Source organism: Cnephaeus nilssonii (genome assembly GCF_951640355.1).
Source record: "Cnephaeus nilssonii genome assembly, chromosome: 18".
Lineage (NCBI taxonomy): Eukaryota > Metazoa > Chordata > Mammalia > Chiroptera > Vespertilionidae > Cnephaeus > Cnephaeus nilssonii.
This window is the reverse complement of record NC_137089.1, coordinates 10,426,740-10,454,721: the sequence shown is the minus strand read 5'-3', so window position 1 is coordinate 10,454,721 and position 27,982 is coordinate 10,426,740. Positions and strand designations below refer to the sequence as shown.

The 27,982-nt window shown below is 46.6% G+C and overlaps 2 protein-coding genes across 2 annotated transcripts in view; both read right to left on the bottom strand.

Annotated features, from left to right (window-relative positions):
- CPQ (carboxypeptidase Q) overlaps nt 1-4,777 on the bottom strand; it is a 372,988-nt gene extending 368,211 nt beyond the window's left edge. Inside the window, exon 1 of the mRNA XM_079796014.1 lies at nt 4,417-4,777. The gene's annotated coding sequence lies outside the window, so the exon portion shown is untranslated. The remainder of the gene's footprint in view (nt 1-4,416) is intronic.
- A 3,013-nt stretch (nt 4,778-7,790) lies between these two features.
- Nucleotides 7,791-27,982, bottom strand: part of SDC2 (syndecan 2) — a 98,319-nt gene continuing 78,127 nt past the window's right edge. The window contains exons 2-5 of the mRNA XM_079796015.1: nt 23,147-23,258; nt 19,071-19,204; nt 11,480-11,618; nt 7,791-10,512 (exon numbers count right to left, since the gene is read on the bottom strand). Of these exons, the coding sequence (XP_079652141.1) occupies nt 10,349-10,512; nt 11,480-11,618; nt 19,071-19,204; nt 23,147-23,258 (549 nt within the window). The 3' untranslated portion in view covers nt 7,791-10,348. The remainder of the gene's footprint in view (nt 10,513-11,479; nt 11,619-19,070; nt 19,205-23,146; nt 23,259-27,982) is intronic.

Here is a 27,982-nt window from a genome sequence, read left to right as displayed (position 1 = left end):
GTGGCTGCACGGATGCTGTCTGGAGCAGATTCTGAGGTTGGCCTTAGCAGAAGGGTGTATATAGGATCAATGAATGGTGTGTGCCATGATGGAAGAGAGGGCCCCAAACCAGGCATTGGCCCTCTCTGTTCCAGACCCTTTTAAGCTCTGACAGTGAGCTGTAAGCTAAGGCTTGTGACCATGTCTCCGAACACTTCTCCATCTTGAGTCCTGAGAAGCCTGAGGAGGGGGATAGGGCAAGGATTCTGAGAACAAAGATAGAAGTAGAAACTGCTTCTCCTGGTTTCTGTGTGTGTGTGTGTGTGTGTGGCGGGGGGCGGGAGATGGAGGGGAGGGGGTTGGGCAAGTCAGTGGCTTGGACTCCTCTGATAGGGGGATAACAGCTGTTCAAAAATTATGGGTAACTTGTAAGTTGAGTATCCCTGTGTCAGCAATGCTGGCCAAGCCTCCCCTCAAAGTTGCAAACATCACCGCAATGAACCCCAGGCCAGCAGCATAAGGGAGGCAAGGTTCTGACGTCTACTCCCGTGGCATTTCAAGTTGTCAGAAAGGTTAACTGACTCGTGGCAGGTCACAGAGTGGGATTCGAACAGCAGTCAGGAGCCGTACATAAAAGCAACGTCAGACAGAATGAAACGAGTCCACGTGACCCAGAGCGATGATCCCACAAACCACCAGCTCATGTGCAGGACGAGTAGAGTCGGGTGTGGGATGGGTGGATCCTCGCTCGTTCTGATGACGTTTTCGGGGAGACATTAGAATGCGAACTAGACTCTGCTTGGGGTTTGCAGAGGACTTATTTCCCAAGACAAACTAGAAAAAAATAATTACATAAAGCAGCGAGGGGGTCCCAAGCGCGGCAGCATTGGAGCGAGCACTGTCACCCCGCAGGCCCCCGAAATGTCATGCCAGCTTTCGAAGGCATGTCACAGTTGCTGCAAGAGCACCGCTGGAGGAAAGCCAAGTGGCTTTAGCAGCAGCCCAGTCCCTTAGACAGAGATGACACTGCCAAGAACAAAATAAAAAAGAGCCGTTGCCTAGCGTGGCATCTGGGTCCGGCGGCTGCCAAATCATATCCATTAGCCATGCCAAAGAGATCGGCGGAGAAAGCGCCCGGTGAGGGGCCCAGTGGCTCAGCAAGCTGGGACATCGCCTGTGATCTAGGCCAGCTTGGGTCCCCTGCTCCAGGGCCTGCTGGGATTGCCGGGCAACTGGAAGCGAGTGAGAAGACAAGTTTCAGTTCCCGCCTCCTTGTTCATAAAGTGGGCACTCCACTCATTATGTGAGCGTGTGTGTGTGTGTGTGTGTGTGTGTGTGTGTGTGTGTGTGTGAGAGAGAGAGAGAGAGAGAGAGAGAGAGAGAGAGAGAGAGAGAGGAAAGAAAGAATTAGAGAGACAGAGACAAGTAGAGACAGAAGGCACAGCAAAGCAATGATAGAATGAATGAGAACGTTTTTTTCCACCCTGGCCAGAATGTCCAGAAGACAGGGTTATCATGATGAAATGAATTAGAAGGAGGGATGGGGAGAAAGAAAAGACCTGGCCATTCCCTAATCTCTCCTCCAAGGCTGACAGGGACCTCGCACAAGGACTGCCACCCGCCTGGAAGGCAGAGAAGGCAGCCTCCTCCGATGGGGGCAAAGGAAGCAAAGCAAACCCGGGGAGGTGGGCCCAGCCCGGCAGACGCTCTTCTCCCACCTGCACAGCGGCCTCGGGCTTCTCTTCGATTCCGATGGTTGCAAGAAAACAGATGGCTGCAGAGGCCTGGGTTTTACATTTATGAATGGAAATTTGAACAGATGTTAGCAATCAAGATGGCATATAAGAATTTTCTTCATACCATGTTTGCAGCCCCAGCCTCCTTCACATCAATGGGAAAGAGGCTCATAAAAAGGGTAGTTTTTGATCTGCGGGACAGCATGGATCCAGCACGGGGATTATGTGGCACAATAACGGAAATATGGAAAGAACAAAGGAAGAACACACTATAAGCTCCCTGGGTAAATGCTAAATGTTTATCTAAAAATGATAGAATGTATCTGTAAGAAAACCATTAACCCATCAGAGCACTTTCTGTGTTAAGTAGGTGAAGTTCAAGTCCAAGGTTTTAACAGATATCTGTGAACACCTACTTACTTGAAGTCTGCTTAGACTTCTGACATGACGGAGACCATTTGTTTGGTTTGGCTTGGCAGAAGGTCCCAGACATTATGGGGCCTTACTAAATTTCAGAGAGGAATGAAGAGGCCAGTAAGAGGCCTGGTGATACGTGTGTACATCCAGCGCTGAGGACTGGGCTAGGCGGTCCCGGCAGGTGGGGAGTGGCAGGACAAATTCAACCTGATCTGGGACCTCCGCACACTTAGAACCGAAGGCAGAAGCAAGTGCATATAACACAAGGCTGGGTCCAGGTATGTGGTGAAGTCTGTAGGCGTGAAGGGAAAGGAGTGAGGTTGGTGGGGACTGGACAAGCACAGTGATCCCTGACATCCTAAGAAGAAGGACGGAGTCTAGAGCTTGTGCCCACCTGGGAGACGAGTATTATAATGTGCTGTCAATAAAGCATTGATTAGGTTTCCACCTGGGTTTCCAGACTTGGTGGCCACCTGGGCACTCTAGAACCCGGTCACCTCTCACCACGTCCACCCGCCGTGATTGTCTCTGTCCCTGAAAACTGCTATAGCCTCTCACCTGCTGTGTTTTCGCCCACACCCACCACCCACCAACAATCTATTCTCAACACAGTAACAAAGTACGCCCTTTGAGTATGCAGTGGTTCTCCAAGTGGGGTTCCTGGGCCAGCAGCAGCTGCGCCTGGGGACGGTGTCAGAAATGCCAATGCTCAGGTTCTCCCCACCTATAGAATCAGACCCTCTGGAGGCGGGGCCCAGAAATCTTGTGTTTTAAGAAACGCTCCTGGTGATTCCGATGCTTGCTAAGGTTTAAGAATGAATTGTAAGCATAGGCCAGGTAATGTCACTCCTTGGTTCGAAATCCTGCAACAGCACTCCAAGGTCATTCATTACAAGGTTGGCTACAAGGACGTACATGTACCATCTGAGCCCAGGGACCCTTCACTCACTGCCCACCACTCTAGTCTCCAGCTCACTTGCTTTTCGGCTGCACTCAAGGCCTTGGCACTTGCTGTTTCTTCTACCTGCAAAGCTCCCAGCTCCCCAGGCCCTCCCCACCCACCATGACTGAATCCCTCCCCACCTTCAAGCCTCTGCTCAACTATCATCTTCTCATTGATATATTACATACTTACTGTCTGTCTCTTCGCACTAGAATATTAAGTTCCTTGAGAACAGGGACATTGTTGTGTTGCCTCCTGTATTCCCAGAGCCTGGGCCTGTGCCCGGTATACAGTGAGTGCCTGGGGAATGTTTGCGGGGGGGGGAGAGGGGAATGAATAAATGAACTTGTATTGAGGGTCTACCAGATGCCAGATATCATGCGAAGTGCATCACCTCACTAAATGTGCATCATTGAATTCCCACAAAGCAATGCAGTGCAGCATGTTAGTATCTTTACCTGACACATGAAAAAGTAAGCTGAGTGGAAAAAAAAAAGTAACATAGTAAAAAGAGGAAAGGACTGAAATGGGTTATAAGAAAAGGAAACTTTCTAGGAGCCCCTAGCTGTGGGTCTGACACGGAGCCAAGTCCACCTACATTTTGTTTTTCTGTGTGTTTTTAAAAAATATATATTTTATTGATTTTTACAGAGAGGAAGGGAGAGGGATAAAGAGTTAGAAACATCGATCAGCTGCCTCCTGCACAACCCCTAACTGGGGATGTGCCCGCAACCAAGGTACATGCCCTTGACCAGAATCGAACCTGGGACCCTTCACTCCGCAGGCCGACGCTCTATCCATTGAGCCAAGCCAGTTAGGGCTCCACCTACATTTTGGACCCATCTTTATGCTTTTCCTTGCACCTGGTCTGGACAGAGGAAATCCAAGTTTACTCTGGAATTGGCCTTTGCGGAATGTCATTAAGGAGGCTAAAGCCCTGCTTTCAGTGACCCCAGGACAAGGCTACGAGCAGAAGAACTACTGTTTTGTTTGCTATTTTCTCATTAAACACAGATAATAGAGATACGTCCTAAATATTCAAGTAGTTCTTCCTCCTCAGCCCCATTACTTACAATATATAAAAAAGACAGTTCACACTGTATGTTACTAATGACCAGGCAGAAGTGGATACTTTACCATGTTTATTAATTTGCTCAAAAACGAGCCCTCTACGATACATTCTGGAGATTTTCCCCCCTTTGCACTTAAAGATTGTTTCCTGCTAAGCTCCTGCTAAGATGAAAACCCAGTCCTGTGAGCAGAGCTAAAGAAATGGCTCATCTAAAAAGACAGACTGCTAGAAGGCAGACCCAGGGCCATCTGCCGTCTCTATCTACTCACCTCTCCAGACTTTCTCATGTGGTCCCGTGGCTTTTCATTCCATTTCCGTGCTGTTCACTCCTGTGTCATCAGTGGGGGTCCAGGAAGGGAAATAGAACCCATGTCGGTGATGCATACAGGGAATTTGGTCCAGGGAATTGGTTACAGAGGTGCTGGGAAAGCTGGGAGAGCACGCTGGGGAGGGTGAGATAACCCAGGGAAGAGCATCAGCAGGAAGCTGCTATCCTCCCGCAGGCTGGAGAGGCAGAGCGGGAAAGTGAGGTTTCTGAGAGTTTCGGAACCGTGGGAGCTGGGAGCTTGGAGGAGAGTCTGTCCACTGGGAATCCAAACCACAGAGGAGACTCACTCATGCTAGAGAAGCTGCCCAAAGCAGGGAGAGGGGACAGTACTCTGGCTTCTCCCTTCCTCCTGACCTTTAGTCTTCCTTCTGCCAGTACCTTCCATTGGCCAAACTTTCTCGGAAGCTATTGGCAAAGAAGCTTGGGAAATGTAGTTCGCATGGGTCATCCCTCTCCCCACTCTAACTTCTACACTGAGCAGAGCAGGTAGAAGGAAATAATTCAGCATTCCTACAGGCAACGGATGGACACCGCTTCTCGATTGAGGCCTCCCGTTCAGACCTCTTCTCTGAGCTCCAGATTCTTTCTTTCAGTTGTTCACCTGACACCTCCGCTTGGGTGCCTATAGTCCTAATTTAATTGGCCCAATCGGAACTCCCCCATGTTGCCCCTCTTAAGAGGTGACTCACCAAGCTCAGCCAAAAATATGAGTGACATCTTTGCTTCATTTCTTTCCTTACTCCCTCCTCCCTCCTTACCCTTTTAGTAAGACCTGTAGCTTCTACCTCCAGTCCTTTCCATCTTTGCTATCACCACCTGAGGCCAAGCCAGCACCATTCTCCTGAGGTAACAATAATGGCTTCCTAACTGGCCATGCTACCCCCACTGTCTCCTTATAATGCCCCGGCCAGTGGTCAGTTCTTGGAGGTCAAGTGTAAGGAGTCAGGAGTTTATTCTAAGTGTTCTAGGAGCCATTGAAGGGAGTAACATAAAACCATTTATATGGTAAAGATCAGCCTCTAAAACATATAAGGGAACAAAAAAATAAGGCAATTATGCTTCTCAGCCCATCATCCCACCTCTGGTACCACTGTCCCCTTGGTCAGCAGCCACTGGTCTGCCATTCCTCCAACATGCCAGGATCCTTCCCTGGCTAGGGCTTCCCACAGCCTAGAATGCTCGTCCTGGTTTTAGCACAACGGGCTCCACATCGTCCAGCTACCCCGCCTCAGAGATCCCGTCTGGCCAGGCTGTAGTAGTTACAGCTGGTCACACATATCCCACCTTTCTCCCGTGGGCACACAGTAGGAAGGCACTTCTGGGCACCTGTAGGTGTGGCCACATGAACTGCTTTGGCCAATAAAATGTGGGTGGGAGTGACGTGTCACTACTAAGGGGGAACCCTTAAGAGCCACTGTGGGCTTCACCGCTATTTTCCCTCTACCACCGTGACGGGCAGCGTTCAGATAGTGGCTGCTCCATCGGCCTGAGGCCTGGGCTGAGGGTGACGATTATTCGGAGATCTGCCAACCCACACACGTCGCCTGAGCAAGAAGTAAGCCTTTGCCGTTGTAAGCTGCTGAGACTTTAAGATGGTTACTACAGCGTACCACCAGCCCATCTGGGCTGGCAGAGTCCTCAGTCCCTGGCATTAGCCTGCACCATGGCCATCATGGATATCACCACCGACTGTAATTCCCACTGGTTTTATTTATTGCTTTTCTTTCCACTATGCACCCCTCTCAAACCCCATGAGAACAGGGCTCCATCTACCTAGTGCACCCCCCCATCTCCACCACACCGCCCCCCCCCCCCAGCTTCTAGAAAAGGGCCCCGGGCAGAGCCAGTAGGCAAATATCTGTTGATTAAACCCCAGCATCTGTTGCTTGAATGCTATTTTGCTATTTTGCCAGGGCACCTGGCATGAGTTAGTCTGCCCTCAGTGCATCTGAACACCAGAAGCCTAAAGCTTCACGCCGCCACTTGGGTTACACCCTTCCAGCTAACTCCCAGAACACCACGTTGCTCCCAAAGCGACCACGATTCCTTGGTCAGAAAAGGCCCTGCTCAGTACCACATGCAGCAGAGAAACAAACAAAGGAATGAAATCTTTGAACCAAAACCATAAGCGTGAAGTCACCCAGAGTTAGGTGGGAGGGACAAAATTTATGTCAATGCTGTTTTTACCACTAAATGGCAAACAGCTGTTCTACCCTTTTTAAAGTTTTCTGTGCCAGCAAAATCTAATTCCCCAGAAATGGCCAAATCTCAAATTTCACTATTGTGACAAAAATATTAGCACCAAAAAAACTCTAGTGTTTACTCAATTCATACTCCGTTTATCATCTGGCTTGATTCCTTTTCATGAGAAACCTCCTAGGGCAGGGGAGGGGAACATCTGGCCCACGGGCCACGTAAGGTCCAAGAAATCATTTGGTCTGGCCCTGCCACCGCATTAAGAGTGAGGTCATTAAATGTTTGACCAAATATAGCAGGCTAATTTTTAAGTTGATAATTTTGTATGGCCTGAAAATGATGTTATTTTAAATATCCAAATGGCCCTTGGCAGAAAAACGGTTCCCCACCCCTGTCCTACGTCAACCAGAGTAAGGGAATTATGCTCTACTTATTTAGCTTAGTCTCCTAAACCCTATAGAAAGACTGCATCCTCAATAAGCAGGTGTATTTTGTTTAACTTGCAAAAAAGAAGTGTATCACAGCCCTAACTGGTTTTGGCTCAGTGGATAGAGCATCAGCCTGCGGACTGAAGGGTCCCAGGTTTGATTCCGGTCAAGGGCATGTACCTTGGTTGCAGACACATCCCCAGCAGGGGGTGTGCAGGAGGCAGCTGAATGATGTTTTTAACTCTTTATCCCTCTCCCTTCCTCTCTGTAAAAAATTAATAAAATGTATTTTTAAAAAAGAAGTGTATCACAAAGTACCAATTCACTAAACACTGGATCTAAAACTATCAACTTTTAATATTAATAGGTGGCAATGTCTGCAAACTTGTCCAACCCACATTCCATTTGATTAACCAGGTCCCCATTCACCTGCGGTTGAAACTTAAAGTGAGCTCACCCCATATGCTGAAAACGGGACAGTTTCAATTCTGCAGGTCTCCTGAACACAAGGCCATATTCACACAAAGGAAACCATTTACATGTGGTTACAGAAACAGGACATTTTCACATTGGCTTTCATACTTAGAGTGGACCCAACTTTTCCTGAACTCGGTCATCATCACTAACACTTCCTATAGCACTATTTATTGCATCTTAAAAGTAAGAAAAGAAAGCTCAGCAGAAAACACACAGTGGACGAGGACTGGATGTCCGTGTAGACAATGGTTTTTACTTCCAACATGACAGGCTTTATTTTGGCACTTGAACAAATATTTTGCTTTACAGCAGTGACAAAATATTTGCTAGAAATGTTCTCTTCCTGGCATAGATTTTCCCAGCAGTTGCTATTCTACGAACTGACTTCCACTAGGCCCCCGCGCTGGGAGAGGTAAGCCCCCTAGATCCTTTGCCTGGAACCGAGGGGCACTGTGCAGCTTTAGAAGCTGCGATCACTGCCTTTTAATCCCTCCAGAGTGGACCGATTCTGCATGTAGCGGACAGGAATTTGAGAATTCGAGCCACTAAGAATTTAAGTAAACACTGTTCCAGGTGGTTTTAAATTAAAAAAAAAAAAAAAAAGAGTCCTGTGGCAATTCCAGGGAATTGTCTCTAAATGAAGTATTCCTATTTATTAAAAGTAAATTCCGTGTTGGAAAGGTTACTGTTCTTGCTGTCTTCTTCCTATTCTGGCAGCCCACAATTTAAGAGAAAATAAATGGTAAAGTAGAAAAAGGAAATGTTTCATTAGAAAAAAGTACCCAGGCAGGGGACTCATACTTCCATCTCCCCCGCAGACATGTCTGCTTGCTGCAATTTCAACCCTCAGCAGCAAAGGCCTCCTTTTCATACAGAGCCTCCCGCCCTTCTCTCCTCCCTGATGGTGTAAATGGTGGGAGTTCCATTTATTAGTGCTTCGCTTAGGCTGCAGGAGAGAGGTGGAGCACAGTTTCAAAGGTAAATCAACCTATAAAACTAAATCTCAGCACTAGCCAGTTTGGCTCAGTGACTAGAGCGTCGGCCCATGGCCTGAAGGCGCCTGGGTTCCATTCAGGTCAAGGGCACATAACTCGGTCGAAGGCGCAATCCCTGCAATCCCCGGCCCTGGTCTGGGCGAGGAGGAAACCAATTGATGTGTCTCTCTCACATCGATGTTTCTCTCCTCCTCCCTTGCAATCTCTCTTAAAAAAAACAAACAAAACAAAAACAAAAAAAAACAACAACACACAAATCAATGGGGAAATATCCTCGAGAGGGTTAACAAGAAAAACAAAATCTCAGATACCAACGTCAGGAAACTCCCTTCCGTTCTTTGGAATTTATAGCCCTAAAAACTGTTGGCAAAAGCAGGTGTCTGTCTCCATATTGCCATCAGCTACCCGATAAAGGTTGCAAACTTCAGTTCCCATCCCGGCCGTCTTCTAATATCCACGCCCCAATACACATAGGATGAAACATTCAGATCTCCTCTGGCCAATCGGGAGGCGAATCTGTGACAGCCTCGATGAGGAGCTCTCGCGTTGTGACTCAGACGCTGTGGACCACTCAGAAATCAAACCCACATCATCCCTGAGAGCAGACCGTCATTAGCCAAGGGGAGATGTACATTTGATCGAAATGTGCAAAATTTATAACAGTGACATTTTCCATTATGAGGCCACATGATTTATTCAGTAGTTTTTATGTTCCCAAATTACAATTTATGTCTATTCATAAGTCTACAAAAAAGTTACCATTAGAATTGTCTGTGCTTATAAAATACCAACTTTTTTTTTTAACTGTTATATATACTCATTAACACCAGTCTGTGACAAGTTACATAGAATCATAGGCACTTCAAAGGCTTAAAAAGACGCTTACAACTTAAATGCATTTTTAAGAACAAAAACTGATTTTTCCTCAAACTCCTACTCGTACCTTCAAATTGCAAGAAATTAACAAATACAGTGGCCAAAGGAATCTGCAGCAACTTCTCAAAATACTGTTAGCATCTTTGGGTTTGCTGAGGCTTGTCAGTAACTCACATCAAATCCCCCCAAAAGAAGATCTGATTAGATATGACTCAACAGTTTTCTGGTAATAATCCAATTTTACACATTACTTTGCTCTTGCAAATCTGCCTGAAGCTACAGGTCATGAAAAACAAAGTGTAAAATGGATAGTCTGACACTTTAAAAAAAAATGTATACAAAGTGGAGGTTAAAGTTTACATATTTGAAAATCACATATACACTAAATTACCGTTACCTAAAATTATCCAAAGACAAATTGCACCATAACAGCTACAAAAGGCATAGAGTTTTGTTTTGTTTTTCACGGGACACGAGGGGAGAGCCGAGGAGAAGGGAACAACAGATAAATTAACAAAGTAAGACCAGCTTGGCTAGGTCCGTGGGAGACATGCTGACAAATTAAAAAGCGTTCGTCTTCCAACCACTGAAGAAAAACAATCATTTGCGCATAAAGGTTTAGACCGATTCCATGAACATTGAGAATTTTCATAACAATATTTTGCCACTGCTACTCACAGAACACTGCAGATGTTAAGTTTTCATTTTACGTTGTTCTAAAGAAATACATGTAAAGTTTCTTAAATACAATGGGGTTTTATCATTAAAGTGCCAGAATGGCTCTTTAATGAAAAAACAAAACAAAACAAAAAAACAAAAACGAAGATCTTCATTATTCTATGCAAAAGCTTTATTTTTTAAAGTTCAGTGATCTCATAAATAGAGACACTCAGTGGGAGTTTCACGCATAAAACTCCTTAGTAGGTGCCTTCTGGTAAGCGGCACTGGATGGTTTGCGTTCTCCAAGGTCGTAACTTCCCTCATCCTTCTTTCTCATGCGATACACCAGCAGCAGGATAAGGAAGATGGCAAAGAGGAAGCCGATCACTCCGCCAGCGATGACGGCTGAAACACACCAAGAGGGAGACTGCTTTCAGAAGAGATTTGGGGGCTGCAGAGGTAGCTTTGTCACACCCCACCTATTTCATAACACTTTCATAAAAGGCTTAATTGGGGGGGAAAAAAAAACCAAATGTTAAAACCTGGATTCAAGGAAGCAACTGGGCATTTGTGCAAATCTGACATTCCTCAGGAAGGTACAATACTTTCTTTGATTTGTATTAATATCACCCAAAAGCCTCATTAAGAAAAATCTAGCTGTGAGGCTCAACTAATTCCATCCTTCAAGATTCTTTAGTCTTTTCAGTTCTCACATTTCACAGTCTCATCTGCTAACTGCTTTTTCCGTGAAAACAAAACATGATATTATTTACTTAAGTTTTGTAACAGTAGCGGGGAAAAAAACCTTGCAAAATTTTTTTCTAGACTTGAATTTGGGGCTATCCTTTCAAGGATATCGTGTTCTTAAACCTTGCCAATCTTCCCCTTTAAAATCAAATGTTCATACTTTTATCAGATGCGTCACAATGAGAGCAACATCCGTAATGCCTTGGGTGTTCCTTCTGTCAATTGCCTTCTCCACCAAGAACTTTTCATTTACGTTGAGAATGACTTGGCGCAAGACTGACAGATCTTCATATCTTGCCCTCCCCCATGCCCAGTTGTTCTGGACCAATTCACACCTTAACTTTCCTCTTCTGCCCCCACCCGCAGCTCCCCCACATCCGTTGGCTGGCCGAGGGCGAGCCTGAGAGAGTGGACAGAAAACAAGGACATTTGCCTAACTCTTGCCTCTCTGTTCTGGAATGAGACCCACTCCCCTCCCCACCCCCTCTCCCAGGCTGCGTTCCTTAGAGAGGTGACATTCAGCAAACTTTGCCTTCACCCCTGAACCTCACTTAGGCAAACAGAGAAGCCCATTTAAGGACCCTCCCCACCCCCCCCCCCCCCCGACCCCTGCCAGACAACTCACCTGCCAGGACTTCTGTCCTTTTAAACAGATTGTCTGGGTGCTTCTCAGTGTACACATTTGTTTCCTCTTCATCTGGGTCCCTTTTCCTTTCTGAGTCAGGGTGGTGAACTTCTTCCTCCTTATCAATTTCTTCAGGTGACTGGTATGGGGAAAGGGAAAGATCATAAAGGTTTTTTAATGTGTTAAAAAGGAGAGTAAGTGTATTTAAAAGTTGCTTTTTTCCCCCCCAAACAATGAGTTTAGGAAATAATTGGGATAATCACTTTGTGTGATGTTTTTACCAAATGGGTGAGTTCTATGATAAAAACAGGTAGTTCATAGAATTTTTTTGTTTGTTTTAAAATTCTTTATTGTTAAAAATATTACATGAGTCTCTTTTTTTCCCCATTCTCTACCAGCCAGCTCCCTCCCCCCAGCACAGGCCCTCACCCCCTACTGTCTGTGTCCATTGGTTATGCTCATATGCATGCATACAAGTCCTTTAGTTGATCTCTTACCACCATCTCCCCACCCTCCCAGGTCTTCCCTCTGTGATTTTGACGGTCTGTTCAATGCTTCCCTGTCTCTGGCTCTATTTTTGTTCATCGGTTTATGTTGTTCATTATATTCCACAAATGAGTGAGATCATGTAATACTTATTTTTCTCCGACTGGCTTATTTCGCTTAGCATAATGCTCTCCAGGTCCATCCATGCTGTTGCAAACGGTAAGAGTTCTTTTTTTTTTTTACAGCAGCGTAGTATTCCATTGTGTATATGTACCACAGTTTTTAATTCACTCATCTGCTGACAGGCACGTAGGTAGTTTCCAAGTCTTAGCTATTGTAAATTGTGCTGCTATGAATATAGGGGTGCATATATTCTTTCTGACTGGTATTTCTGATTTCTTGGGATATATTCCTAGAAGTGGGATTACTGGGTCAAATGGCAGTTCCATTTTTAATTTTTTGAGGAAACACCATACTGTTCTCCACAATGGCTGCACCAGTCTGCATTCCCACCAGCAGTGCACGAGGGTTCCTTTTCCTCTGCATCCTCGCCAGCACTTGTCGTTTATTGATGGTACCTATTCTGACAGGTATAGATAGTACCTCATCGTCCTTTTGATTTGCATCTCTTGGATAATAAGTGACTTTGAACATTTTTTCATATGCTTCTTAGCCTTCTGTATGTCTACTTTCGAAAAGTGTTTTTGCCCATTTTTTTTATTGGATTGTTTATCTAGTTCATGGTTTGTTTTTTTATAACAGAAAATCACATGTATTGGCAAGATAGAGAGTGCATAACAATCCTAATGCCGGATGTTGGGCACCATTTAACGCCGGTGGGTCTTGATCTGGAATCTAGAAGGGTTCAGCAATCTGGAGAAGGGGCTGTGCATAAATTAAATAAGAGTCCAGAGATGAAACATAATTTTGAAAGGCATTGGGGGGGCGGGTGCGGCAGAGGAGCTTGACTGAAGAAACCAAGTTCTCCTTGTCTCAGGACCCCTTGCTTTTTATTAACACAATTTGTCCTAAGGCAAGGTGGAGATATACACATCAAAGGCCAGGGTTAGTCTACAGAGTCCTTTGTCAGACTGGGGAATTACCTCCGGCTGTTCAGGTGTTTGGCCAGGAGGAGGCAATAACATGTAGATTAAGATGCCGAGCTGTCGGGCAGCAAGCAATCATTCTTTTCAGGTTTGGGGAAGTGCCTTTAGCCATCCCAGATGATTCAGCCCTTGCTGACATGCTGGAATTGGCTTCCGGCAAATCCTGATGACATAGTTAGGTTGTTTTAGTTGATGTTGCAAAAGATCTCTACTTTCTCACACTCCTCTGACCTCAGGCCATCCTTCTGCACTGGCTGTTCGGCCCAGGGCATTGTAGCAGTGCTTACTCCATCCATTTGCCACACTGGGCACTGCCACAGCTTCCTTTCAGGCACTGTCTCCAGGTGCTCTCCAAGGGTTCTTCCTGATCCCTCTCTGTGGGGAGTACCGCCCCCCCCCCCAGGCTTGCTCTACAACCCTCGCCTCTACTCATGCATTCTTGCAGCTCAGGGAGCCCTGAACTAGAGCTTCAGGGGACCTGGGTGCTGCAAGTAGCTCCTGTGTGACTCTAGGTCACACCACTTTTCTGGACCTCAGGTTTGGTTTGTTTGTTTGTTTGTTTTACTAATGAAGAACACTCTCAGACTCTTGGTTATTCCACAATTCCAAAGGCTAAATCTAAGATAATCACTCTCAAAACATCATCTCCGATCAACGTTATCATCATCTACCCAGCTGCCTATAGGACACTAACCCTTGGCTGCAGCACCGAATAAGATCAATCTTCTTTCTATTCCCATTCATGGTACCAACTATTCTTTTGCCCCTCCCCCCACCCTAAGTTATTACGTTTGCACAGTCCAAGCTGTATCACAGTTTGCTGTGTCACAATCCTGTCAATTTGCCTCTCACCATTCTCTCCAACTAAGTTCCTTCCCTTGGACTCTCATTTCCACAGCCTCGATCAGGTCTTCATCACACCACACCCACATTCTTGCAACTACCTCATAACCGCATATATTGGGTGGCTTCTAGACTCCTCCCCAAGGCTAATTCCCAGTAGGAAACCCTGCACAGCCATCTTTATTGCCACTTACTTACCAAAATTGACCTTAACATCTGTGCCTTGGTTCATGTATTTCTCCTAACTCCAATCCAAATTTTTCACTTCTTTCATTGTCCATCTGTCCCTAAACAAAGCCCTCCCTCATCTTTCACCTCTCCAAAACCCCAGAACACTTTACAGTCTATAACAGGCGTCCTCAAACTACGGCCCGCGGGCCACATGCGGGTGTTTTTGCCGTTTTGTTTTTTTACTTCAAAATAAGATATGTGCAGTGTGCATAGGAATTTGTTCATAGTTTTTTTTTAACTATAGTCCGGCCCTCCAACGGTCTGAGGGACAGTGAACTGGCCCCCTGTTTAAAAAGTTTGAGGACCCCTGGTCTAGAACATCAACACATAAGTCATCTATTGGCTTTCTAGCATTCAGCTCTATCACTGTCCATCTTGTGTGACTGACCTATGGTTACAGTGAAACCTAAAAAGTTAAAAAAAAAAGAAAAGAAAAAAAGATGCAGGCCCTACCACTAGAGATTCTGTTTCAATGGGTTTTGGGTGGGGAAGCTACCATTGATTTTTTGTTGTTTTTAAAGCTCACCAGACAATTTTATGGTTTGAAGACCACTGAGTTAGAGAATCTCCGTTTATGTGAGTTACTTACTCTGAGCCTGAAGTTCTTGTTGGTCACCACTATTGATGAAAAGCACTGTCAATGCTTTGGGCTATTCTTGAAGACAATAATCCCTTTTAGCTCTACTGCTCTTCCTAAGAATAGCCAACCATCTTCATTAGGACACTAAGCTATGATCCAGTTAATGCCTGACTGCTTTCTGAAGGTCAGGGTTCATCCAAAGTGGTAGCCTACTACTTACATCTAGATGAATAAATAACGTTGGAAAGATCTCACCTTCTTGGGGTGCCTTAAACAATCACGGGCATTTCTAAGAAGGACTATAAACTAGACGAGGTAGATCCATTTGAACTCCAGAGTATGTGAGGTCAATGGGTCCCTGCCTCGGTGACAGAGCTTTAGGCTTCCAGTGAGGATAGTATGTAGTAAAGTGTGAGACAGTGTCTTACTTTCCCAATGTGCTATAACTTACAAAAACAAAACAAAACAACAACAACAAAAACAGTGGCCGTGCACAAAATACATCTAAAATCTCACTGCTCCCTCACATCACTGTGAGAGAAGAAAATATGAAAGGTCTTCCCAGGGCCTCATGTACCAAACTAAAGCAGACGAGGGAAGCTCCCTGGTAGTATCTGCTTGAGTTTTCTCCATTCTCCTCCTGAAATCCCATCACTAGTCAGCTGCCTGACAGAGGGACAGACAACTCAACAGACAAGAGAATGGGTTATCTGGGTTCTAGCCGAGGGACATTTTCACGGCTCATTCGCACTGCCACTAGAGTTTAGGAAAGGGAAGAGCAAACTCCCATGGGTGGATACTCAGGTTTGTGTATCTAGGGAAGGAGGTAAGCAAGTTCTGGTGGCAAACGAGATGGACATAAGTAGCCACTGTGAAATAAGAGACAGAATTTACCTTACCCACATCATCTCTGTCCCACTGTTATGACAAATATCATGATGGCCCCTCAGGTTTTTGGAGTCCCTAGAATCATTTGAGAGTTGACACTTCGATTCCCCCTGATTCAGCTTCTAATCCAGCAGCAGGGACGCAGCTTGCATTCCAGAGCTCCTTGAGTGTGGGGACAGGAGGTTGCACAGAACTGGGGTCCCCGTGCTCCTAGGGGGATGGTCCATCAGTGCACAAGCCTCCAGGTGCTCTGAATAGGACATTTACTCTTTAAATTGAAAAGTTTTATTGTATGGAACCAGGGGCTTAACTAAGAAGAATTCTTCCTACAGTATACAATTAGTCTGAAATACCTTAACTCCTGTATATATGTGCAAAATCAAAGTGGCAAAAGGAGCACAGATGATTTCATGAAGCCAATTAAAGATCTGTCACATCCATGTCTGCTTGTCTAAATGCCACGGAAATGTAATGGAAGGAAAGATTAAGAGCAATGTTCTACTTGAACAAATAACTGTTCTTTTTATTTTTTGTCACATAAATGTACATCAAACTAGAAAGAATATCTTTAATGGTGACATTCATGCCATTGTGAGACCCATTCAAAAGCCAAGTCTACATTAATGGTATCCTAGAGGCAATGTTTAATTTAGCTGTGCCATGTAACTACAAAATAAAACAATTAATCACTAGTATTAATATTATTCATTATCAATTATCAGTGCCTAGGATAGTATTTGACACATCATGGGTAGCACTCAATGAATCTCCCATGAATGAATGAAATTATTACTATACAAATGATAGTAGGAATGCAAGTATGTTTAAATGTTTGAAGATCCATAATTTCTGCACTCATCTGCCAAACATGTATCTTCTTTACGGTGACCTGACACAATTATACTTCCTTAAAGCTAATTTTTAAAAACTTAAATCAATTTTCAGCCCATGGTTGACCAGAACTCTATGTCAACTTAGATTTGGCTTAGGATTCTATTTATCACTGAAGGCCAGAACTGAGTTTCTTGCCTCAAGCTAGTGAGTCCAAATGGTCAGCCGTGACAAGTGGTTCAAATAAAAACGTGGTAAAGCCAAGTGCATGTTCAAGAGCCACAATGGATAATTGTGCCACGCGCGCTCTGGGGTGTTCCGCCATCCCACCATCTGCATTTCCCACCTTCCCCTTCTTTCTCTCATTCATTCAGCTTACTACATTTATGGAGCAGCTACCATGCACGGGCAAGCACATGCTAGGTGTGTCTGACCCTTCTTAGTCCTACAGAGAGCACTCTAGTCTGGAGAAAGTTGACCTGGCTACTCCACATCTGCAGACACCCTTCCAGCTGTGTCATTCACCATCCTCCACAGTCACTGGGCGGACAGAGGATGGAGGATGGGGGGAGGGTATGGCAAGGGGGACGGACAAAGGCCCTCAGGAAGGGTAGGAAAATGAAAGGGCAGGAAGCCCACCTGTGTTCCTGCCTGCGGAGGGGCGGGCGCTTCTTATTCCAGAAAAGGCCAGTCACGGCCTGCATGACACAGCCTTGCACATCCTATCTGCTACAGTGGCTTGGCACCAACAGCTGGGTGAGCTCCAAGAAGGAATAATGTTAATCAGCTCCCGTAAGCAGCACACTGCCTGGCTGTCTACGAGTTCTACTGTCAACTGCGGTTGTCACACATGTTTATTTGGCCAATTGGCTTGGTCTCCACTGCTCTGACCAAGTTCAGTTAAGACGTATAGAATGTTTACCAGGACTCAAGGGCCACGTAACCTGCCCTCACATTTAATCTTTCTCAATGATCCATGAGAAATGGGCTCTGAGAAGCTCAGAAATTTGACCAGATCCAGGATTTAAAACCCAGGCTTTCTTCAGACTCTAATATGCATTTTCCAACATAAAAAGCTTATCTAGTAGTGGGTGGCCAGCTCATGTTGCCAGTTCAATGTAATATTAATTAGGCCAAAATCATAAGTCTTAGCGTTTTCTTTAGCTAGTACCTTCGCTCTGCTCTTATTTCTTTATGTCGGCTCTCAAAAGGAATATATAGAGATGTACTAAGATCATCATTATCATTGAGAGAGGTCAAAGTTTTATATACCATTGATGATGGGCTGGTGGAGACTGAGAAAAAACTTACTGCAATTAGTATCTGGAGTCTCCTTATTCCATAACCTATTTCAGCATATGTAAATTTCCCAATGGTTTTAAATCAGAACAAATTCTTTATGGAATGAAAATAAATTTTCTTGGCTTGGGCCAAATAAATAAAAATGATTTTGTTTCTTAATCTGCCTGTGAGTTCTTTTAAAAGGACCACCCTTTAAAAAATATTTATGTAGCCCAGCCAGTGTGGCTCAGCGGTTGAGCAACGACCTATGAACCAGGAGGTCACAGTATGATTCCAGCCAGGGCACATGCCTGGGTTGCAGGACTCTCCCCAGTAGGGGGCATGCAGGAGGCGGCCAATCAGTGATTCTCTGTCATCCCTGAAGTTTCTCTCTCCCTCTCCCCCTTCCTCTCTGAAATCAATAAAAATATATTTTAAATTATTCATATATAAGCTAAAAGTAGGTAAGTAGAATGAGTTATCAAGCCATGAAGAGGTGAAGGAACCTTAAACACCTATCTTGAAAGAAGACATTCTGAAAAGGCTACACAGTGTATGATTCCAACTAAGTGACATTCTGGAAAAGGCAAAACGATGGAGACAGTGAAAAGATCAGTGGTTGCCAGGGTTTGGTGGGGGGAGAACAGACAGCACACAGAGGAGTTCTAGGACAGTAAAGCTGTGCTCTATGGCCCTACAATGGTGGATACATGTCATTATGCATCTGCCAGAACCCAAAGAATGACAACTCAAAGAAGGTGAAGTATGGACTTTGGGCGACAATGACGTGTCAACGTACCCTCTGGTGGAGGTTGTTGAGAGTAGGGGAGGCTGTGCGTAGGTGGGGCCATATGGTAAAAGGAACTCTCAGTGCTTCCCACTCAGTTTTGCTGTAACCTAAAACTGCTTGAAAAAAATGAAGCCTGTTGGGCCAGTGTGTCTCAGTGGTTGAGCATCAACCTATGAACTAGGAGGTCATGGCTCCATGCTTGGGTTTCAGGCTTGATCCCCAGTAGGAGGCGTGCAGGAGGCAGCCCATCAATGATTCTCTCTCATCACGGATGTTTCTATTTCTCTCTCCCTCTCCCGTCCTCTCTGAAATCAATGAAAATATATTTTAAGAAAAATAAAAACAAAGTCTACTTAACACACAAAAAGAGTAGTCACAGTGAGTAAAAGTCAAAACCATCATAAAGGGTAAGTAAGAGCCATTTACAACAATGTAACAAAAGACCATTTGTTCTCACCTATTGTAAAACAGGGGCCCCTTAAAAGAACTGGTCTGTATCATTAAATGAAGGAGCGTTCATAGTAACGTGACAACGCAGCGCAGAACAAAACCCACCTTCGTCTGAGCAGGTATCTTGTTCTGCATCTTCGGCGTCGTGGTTTCCACTTTGGGAGCAGCACTAGAGGACGGTATTTTTGCAAGTGGTCGAGATGTTGTCAGCTCGGGACTCTCCACGTCCTCGTCCGTTCCTGGGGAAAGAAGCAAAGAGGAGCCGAGTCCATGAATCACGATGCAGGTTTCCGCAGTATCAGGTGATAACTGTCAAAGGCCGACACCAGCAGAGCCACGTTCTTTCAAACGGCTGCTCGTCAAGAACGCGGCAGTGTGCACTGGGATGAAGACGCGATTTCAAAGTGGATCTGTGGGGAGCCTGGCACCTTTTCAAAAGAACACTATCCTGAACATTCTCCAGGAGCCCTTCTTTGACTTGTTAATGGTTGATCTTCCCTGCTCAATGAGATGTCTTCCCTTCCACATGCTCTATTTTCCATTTTAAAACAATAACCCAAAAAGGAGAACTCTCCCATGGCTGACCCCTCTCTGAGGGCGCTGCTGCCCTGGGTCCCCTCGGCTTGGCCAGACTTTTCCACTGGTGCTGTGGCTACTCACGGGCTCATGTGCTCCCCTCCCTCTAGTCATAGAAGTTTCCTGTCATCACACACACTATGGTCCTGCTTTGTTAAGGTCACCAAGGTCCTCCATGTTTCTAGGTCCATTTTCCATGCTTCTCATCTAATCGCATCTCCTAGCACCGCGGCGCACTTGTCCACCATCATCTCCTTCTATGACTTTGACTTCCTGGCTTTCCCCTCACCTCTCGGCTACTTGTCTCCTTCGCAGATTCATTCTCTTCTCCATGGACACAAAATATCAACACTTCCTTAGGATTCGGCCCTAGGCTGCTTTTAAAAATATATATATATTTTTTTATTGATTTCAGGGAGGGAGAGGGAGAGAGAGATAGAAACATCAATGATGGGAGAGAATCATTAATTGGCTGCCTCCTTGCACGCCCCACGCTGGGGATCGAGCCTGCAACCCAGGCACGTGCCCTGACTGGGAATCAAACTGTGACCTCCTGGTTCATAGGCCAACGCTCAACTACTGAGCCACACTGGCTGGGTGGCCCTGGGTTTCTTACTCTGCACTTTTTATTCTCATCCATGCTCATGGCTTCAATTACCAACCATATATAAAAGAAACCTAAGTTTATATATTAGCTTTTATCACTTCTCTGAAATTCAGACGTACATATCCACAGGCCAACTTGATATTTTACTGAATGACTCAACTGCACTGCACACCTCTAAAATATCCAAAACAGAAATCCTCATCTCCCTCCCTCTCGCCCCACAAACCTGGTGACACCTAGCAATGAATGAACCCTCCACTCCTATAAACCACAACTCTGACTTCCTCTTCCTCCCACCCCATCGAGCCAATCGCCCAGTTCTACTGATTTTACCTTCTTATGTCTCTTCATCCTAACACCTTCCTACAGCCCCAGGGCAACCACACTCATCCAAGCCACGGTAATCTTCCCAGGAACCAGCATCCCTGCCTTCCTCCTAAGAGCCCCCTTTCAGTCCACTCTACACACACCAGCTGTGACCCCATCCTCCTCCCGTTTTAAACTATTATCCTGGGTCCAGCCAGTGTTGCTCAGTGGTTGAGTTGAGCGTGGACCTATGAACCAGGAGGTCACAGTTCGATTCCTGGTCAGGGCACATGCCCCAGTTGTGGGCTCAATCCCCAGTATGGGGTGTGCAAGAGGCAGCCGATCAATGTTTCTCTCTCATTACTGATGTTTCTACCTCTCTCTCCCTCTCCTTTCCTCTCTGAAATCAATAAAAATATATGTATTTTAAAAAAACTATTACAATGGCTCTCCACTGCTCTTGAGATGAACATTAAATACCTCAAGCCCAGCCTTGCCTACCTTTCCAGTTTCCATGAGCAACATCTTCCCTATTGCCTGTCCCATGTGGTCCCCTCATGTTCTGCCAGAAAGCAAGCCTAGTTGATCCCTAACTCACCTCTGGATCTCAGCACAAAAGCCATCCCTCGGGGAAAGACCTCAGAGTCTTCTGTTAAGTTAATTTCTAGTCCCACCTCTCTTACCCTAATTGCACTTATCACAGTTTGTAATTACACATTTATCTGTGTAACTATTGACTGAAGTTTCCCTCCAGGACTGGTCCGAATGATGAACTTCTTTGCAGCAATCATGTGCCCCAGGCTGGGGCCAGGGCAGAGCAATGCCAGCCCACATCTAAGCCTCTGCTTGAGCCACCTGATTCGTGGGCTCAGGACTTCAGATGACTCACTCCAAACCCCTTTCACCCTGATGGGGAGACGGGAGTTAGCAGAGGAACAGGGCTGCGTAGATATGAAACTTAAAAGACAATCAGCAGAAATCAGCAAAATGACGTGGACAACAGCTACAGATCTCTAACAACTCTTGGATTCTAAGATCTGTGAAATGCAGATACACAGGTATCCATGTTTATTGTTTCCTGGGACATTCTGAAGATGGCAGTGAGTTAGAAAGCACTGTTGAGGTGCCAAAGAAGGAAAAGAGGTGCCATGAGCGAAATATATTAATAGAGTTGTGGGCTGTGGAGGAGCACTCTTTTCACACTCAATCTGTGTGTGCAATATGTATCACTCTCCCGAGAATAACGAGGGCTATTTTTACATTAGGATTGCACTGTAAGCTCATTGTTACTAGGTCAGCCACAACCTCACTTGTCTTTTTCAGACTTGCCATTTGCTAACTTAAAACGCTCCCTCTCTTAGGTAGCGAGATCTCTACCCAAGATACAGTGGATCTGAATTTATTCTGGGTCACTCTGAAGCCAGGCCAATCTGATTATCAGACAACTACATTCAGCCTAACTTTTACCACCTGTGGAATTTACAATGGAAATTTAAAGCAAGAAAGGTCCTGAATGAGACTTTCCTAGTGTGTTGCTGACCACAAATTCCTAACTGGATCATTAATGAAGTATATGCACAAGCTCTTTCTCTTTTCAGCTTCTTGGGGGCCATTTCTGGCCCAGGTGAAACATGTACTATGTAACAAAGACTGCAGAAATGGCCAGAATCGCTCAGTCCTCCTTGTTCCTCTGCAAGTCACTCTGTAGCTCTTTCGTTAAGAGGTGGCGTATGGGCTAGCCTTGCTTTGACCGATAAAAGGCGGTAGGGATGCTGTGCCGGTTCTAAGCCGAGGCGTTGAGAGGCTTTGCACAGTTCTGCTCTCTGGGGATCTCTGCCTCCACCCTGGGAACAAATGGCTGGCCTGCTAGAGGGTGAGAGACCATGTGCCACGTGGACCAGAGCCAAGTCTGCCCAGCTGCTCCAGACATAGGACCAAGTCCGGCCAAGGTCAGCAAAGCTGCCTTCCCAACCTGCAGCTGACCACTGGCGCGTGCAGGAGCCCGTTTAGCCCAGTTTAAACTGCCAACCCATAGAACGATGAGCTAAATACGTGACTGTTGTTTTCATCCACAACGTTTGGGGATGGTTTGTTATACAGCATCACTGAGGCGACAGATAACGGATACACCAAGGAGTTGAGGCTATCCCTGCTACATTCCCCCTTCTACTTTTGAGCAATACCCTAGGAGGAACTAACTAGAACTCTCCCTGGGGTCATCCATAATCTTCAACCCAGGGTTGGCAGTTTTATAAAACCAGTGTTTGAAGGAGTTGTTTTGAAGGAGTTGTTTTCATGACATCACTCTCAAAACCTGAATCATAAAATTAAAAGCGAATGTTGACAGAGCACTGACTACATGCCAAGCAGCAAAAACTCTTAAGAGCTCTGAGATGTGCCAACCCCTTTAATCCTCACAACACGCCTGTGTGGCAGGGACCTCCCATTCTATACATGAGGAGACTAAGGTCCGGCCAAGTTAAATACACTCCCAAGATCTCACAGTTTAGGTGACGGGGAGCTAGAACTCACACCCAGGCATTTGGACACAAAGAGCATGCTCTTAACCCCTGTGCACCTTGCCTGTCTCCCTGTCTAAGCCAGGACACTGTGTGTGCATGTGTGTGCACGTGTGTGTGCGCACACGTGTAAGCACGGAGAACGGAGGCGAGGGTGCCGACCCCGGCCTTACCCGAGCCTGACGCAGAAGCATAGTCATCGTCATCAATAGGATACACTCCGGAAGCGTCTTCAATGGAGCTGTTGTCAAGGTACATGTCTTTGTCAGACGTCAGCTCTGCCCTCTGAGAAAGGAAAGAGAAGGGGTTCAGGATGGTGAGGAAATGAGGGATGTGCTTATTACCGTCCTCTTCAGGTTTACACTGCAGCGACCACCCCTCCCTCTCCTCTGTGCCCCTGAACCCCCACTTCTGGCCCTGCCCTTCCTCGGGACTCCCTGCTAATGTGCATGAAGGGCTGGCCACCGACAAAAGCCCCTAGGGAGGCCTAGGTGGCCTAATCCACAGAACGAAGATGGCACAGAGACCGCAGCACCTATCACGCGTGGATTTGGTGGCATTCCGCTAACCTGAGCTTCGGTGAACCAGGGCTAGTTTTAAGCCATCTCCGGCATTCACTTTGTCACAGTCAGCACCCTTACCGGGAAAGCTACAAAACACTGACATCATTTCAGACTTTCTTGGGGATGCCTACAGAGGTATGAAGGTGCTTAGGCTAAATCATCACCCAGGGATCCATCAAGGCCCACCAACGTTGGCAGGCCTGGCTATGCTCAGAGCTTTGGCCACGCCTATCACGACAGCCAAGCGCTCCCCAGGGGCCTGGGCAGGCCAGAGCTTTCCGCCACAGCCCAGCTCCAGGCAGAGGCCAGGCACAGCACCTTCCGAAGAGCAGGGCCCGCGATGCTCAACTGACAAGGGCGAAAGCCCACCCCGAGCCCGCCTGCAGGGCTCGCTGGCTTGGCAGAGCCTTCATGGCCAATGCAGATAAGCCCACACTCGCACATTCTTTTTATTTATTTTTATTTATTTTATTTTTTAATTTCTTTATTGATTAAGGTATCACATATTTGTCCTCATCCCCCCATTCCCATCTCGCACATTCCTTTTATTTTTCGGCCACTTGGTAACAGCGAATCGCACGCCGGCTACGTCGGATCCCTCACTAAGTATACCCGTTCCACAGCTTGTAGCTCTTTAATACGAGTAACACGCACGCATCAAAGGAAGAGTAGACATACAATTTTTTTTTTTTTCAAATGGTTTTCGTAAACTGATATTTTACCACCAGTGTCTCCTAAGAGCCCAGAGACAAACAAAGCAGACTCGGCCTCTAAACAATATTTGTGTTTGCAAACAGGGTCATGCTCATTAGTGTCCTATTTTTAAAAGCCCAATAGAATGTTTGTTCCCGACAGGAATTATTAAAAAAAAAAAAGTTTCCTTTAGTACGTTGGCTTTCATCAGATTTCCTCTGAAAATAAAATAAAACTTTCTGTTCTATGACTGGAACCTTCTCAGGAGGACAGCCGGGTCCAACCCTCCACAACACTACCACTTTATTCTCTCAGGTTTCAGCTGCTGGCTGGGGACACCGGAGTATTTTAAACCTGAGCCCACACCACCCGCCCCCCCCCCCGGCCCCCCAGGCTTCAGTGCCAACGGACAGGAAAGCCTGGGAACCCGGTGTATTTGAGCTACCACACACCGGCGCGTTCTGAGCCGAAACCTGAGGGATTGGTTTCCAGCGGGCTGGCTTCGGGCATTGAGTGACCACCCCGGGCCAGGAGTGTGCTGGAATTTTTCTGCTCGAATGGTCAGAGCTTAACTCTGAGATCTGCGGCCATCCTGCAACAGACCGGGTTCCAAGGCTATCACCATGCCAGGCCGTGATTCCCAAAGCTCATGGACCGTGTCAGGAGCCCTGCATTCCACGGCTCTACCGTCAACTTAAATGACCCCTGTGACACTCACACAGCTCCTTGGGCGGCAGGGACTGTACTCGGTTCGTCATTAATCTACCCCAACGCCCTGCAGTCCCAGGGCCTGGCAGATAGTAGGTGCTCAGTTAATGCTGCGTGGGCTATACGTGCTCCCACCGAAAAGCAATTCTCAGTCCTGCTTGCATTACCCTTTGTCCTGTGCATTCTCGGTCTTTCTAAAAGCCTGTCTACCCCCAAACAGCCTCTGACTTCTCCGGTCCTTATATGTTCCCTAGTTATAAACGACTATTTTGGATTTTGTAGCATAGGGACAATTTAAGACATAAATAGTCACCGGTTATTGAACTGTTAGGTGTGTATTTCTCTCACCCACTCAGCTGAGGACAACTCACGGAAGCCAGGTCTTCGTGGCCTGTGGATGCTCCCTGCCCCTCCCAAAGTGCATGCGTTCTTAGTAAATATTTGTCGACCGAGGATCTAAATCGAAACAGCCTTCGTCTCAGGTTTCAGAGCTAACACCTATCACGAGAGCTCCAGGGTTCTGATCGTTAAAATCTCTCACGTCTGAGCCTGGGCGATCATCTGCCCCGAACGTGTTGCACTGCATCCAATTAAGTAACTTCGAGTCTTTTTAAAAAGTGAAGGAAAAGACTCCGTTTTCCTATCAGCAACTCATCGGATGACTTGCCCTTTCCTCTTGGCTCCGTCAGGGGAGTTGGATGTGGCATGGGAAACGCCAAGGTATTTGATCCCTGCGTGTCAATTCAATTTCTCTTCATTAGGTGACCCAGCTGTCCGGACTGGCACATCCGTCAAACTGAAAAGCAGATGGGCAGAAGCACCTCCCAGAGATTTCCGGACACCTCACCGTGCTCCCAGTCCCATCACACAAGGAGCCTGACAAGCAGCCGACTTCCCCACGCCCGCCGGCTCCTGGCAGGAGCTGTCAGACCAAACTGCTACCAGACCCTGCGTGGAGGTCAGGGCGCGTCTAGAGAAGCTGACGTGCCCTCGGCTGCTTGGGGTCTGGTCTGCAGGGCCAGGATGGGTAAGGGGCTTCCATGGAGCTAAAAGCCCTTGTTCCTCCACCGTCCGGTGCGGCACATCATCTCACATCCAACCAACAGCCATCTCCGGCTCTGAGGCCAGGCGCGCCGAGGAACTGCCAAATTCCTTCCAGAGAGTCCAATTTCATAATAAGTAGGCCCTTCTCACTCCGTAGCAGATAACGCTCCAAGGATATCTCCAGTGTCTTTCCTTTAAACAGAAAATACCTTTCCGAATGGGACAAATTCCTTTGTGCGAAGCCGCCACACTGTGCTGAAAAGGTTTGTGCAGTTAACACGCCTGGAGAGGGAAATGAATTATGCACCAACATTCCCTTAGGCCGAGATGATGTGCATCTCTGAGAAAGCCGCCCAAAGGGGTGACTCCAGACAACTGCTTTCACACCCAGACAACCCCCCCCCCCCCGCCCCGCCCCACACACACACACTCAGAACACCCTCTGGCTGGATGAGACAGAGCCACCTGATGAAAGGACCCGGGAGGGAGGGCACAGAGACGTGGCCCCCAAGGGCGGAGCAGTCACCCTACGGGAGGATTTCACGGGCGGCGAGGTGGTTTAATCTGGGACTGACCATTTCTTTTTTCTTTTCTTTTCTTTTTTTAAAAAATACATTTTATTGATTTTTTTTGCAGAGAGGAAGGGAGAGGGATAGAGTTAGAAACATAGATGAGAGAGAAACATCGATCAGCTGCCTCCTGCACACCACCCACTGGGGATGTGCCCGCAACCAAGGTACATGCCCTTGACCAGAATCAAACCTGGGACCCTTCAGTCTGAAGGCCGATGCTCTGTCCACTGAGCCAAACCGGTTAGGGCTGGGACTGACCATTTCTGTGAGGCGGTGTCAATCCTGCTGGCCAACAGGGCTTGGAGTACAAGCGGAAGAAAAACAAAGCTCGTCTTTCAGACCTTTTCCCCTTGGCCTTGGCTAATGCAAGAGGTGCGAACAGAAGAGCGGACCTGTCGTGGAAAGCAGCTAGATACCATGAGGGGGAATCGGCAGCAGACGGAAATGGAGGTGCCTGCTTTGTGCCACGTTCAGCCGCGGAAACGGAATCACTCAATAGCCTGCATACATGAGGCAGGTCTTCCCAGAGCAGAAAGCACTTCTGACTCCGTTCTGCATCCCACAGCGCCTAGGAGGAGAGCAAGGGGCATATTTGTCTCCTGACTCCATTCTCCTGCTCTAGCCCCGAACTGCACCAACTTTACCCTCTCGGGCCTGGACCAATGACTCTGGCCGCTCTGCTTAGCTACTTGCTCAAGTCTTTGTCTTTGAATCCACTCTCTGCAGAGGGACCATCCTAAGCATGACCGCAACACTCCCCTGCTCAAAACCCTTTTACCAGGTGGCCTCACCTGCAATTCCAGCGCCAGCTGCTGCCACTTCTACCCAAACCCCAGGCTCTATAACCAAAACTCCACTGAGACCTGGTGACACCAATTTCCTTACATAAGAACCCTAAGAGGAAATGCACCCTGTTAAGGATGGCAAGTTGAAGAAATCAACGGTGATCTAGTCCTATATTCTTGAGGAGGATGAAAACTAGTATTTGGATAAAATGACTCGGCCTAAATGCATACAGTGTTTGTAATGAATAGGAAGGGAAATGTTAATACAACACCAGTCTTGGGTTTTAGTAAGAAATAGCACAAACCAGTCCATTTTCTCAGCAAACAAAAGTTGTGAGACAGCAACTGAACAGCTCTAATAGCTGGATTTTTCTCATGTAGGTAAAGCATCCATGAACAACTACCATGCTTCCTTCCACCTGCCGGCGTGGGAGTCTGCTCTTCAGAAATCCCAGGTCTTCCTTGGAAGATGCGCTGCTTTACCCACTAGATCCGTGGTCAGCAAACTGCGGCTCGCGAGCCACATGCGGCTCTTTGGCCCCTTGAGTGTGGCTCTTCCACAAAATACCACGGCCTGGGCGAGTCTATTTTGAAGAAGTGGCGTTAGAAGAAGTTTAAAAAATTTGGCTCTCAAAAGAAATGTC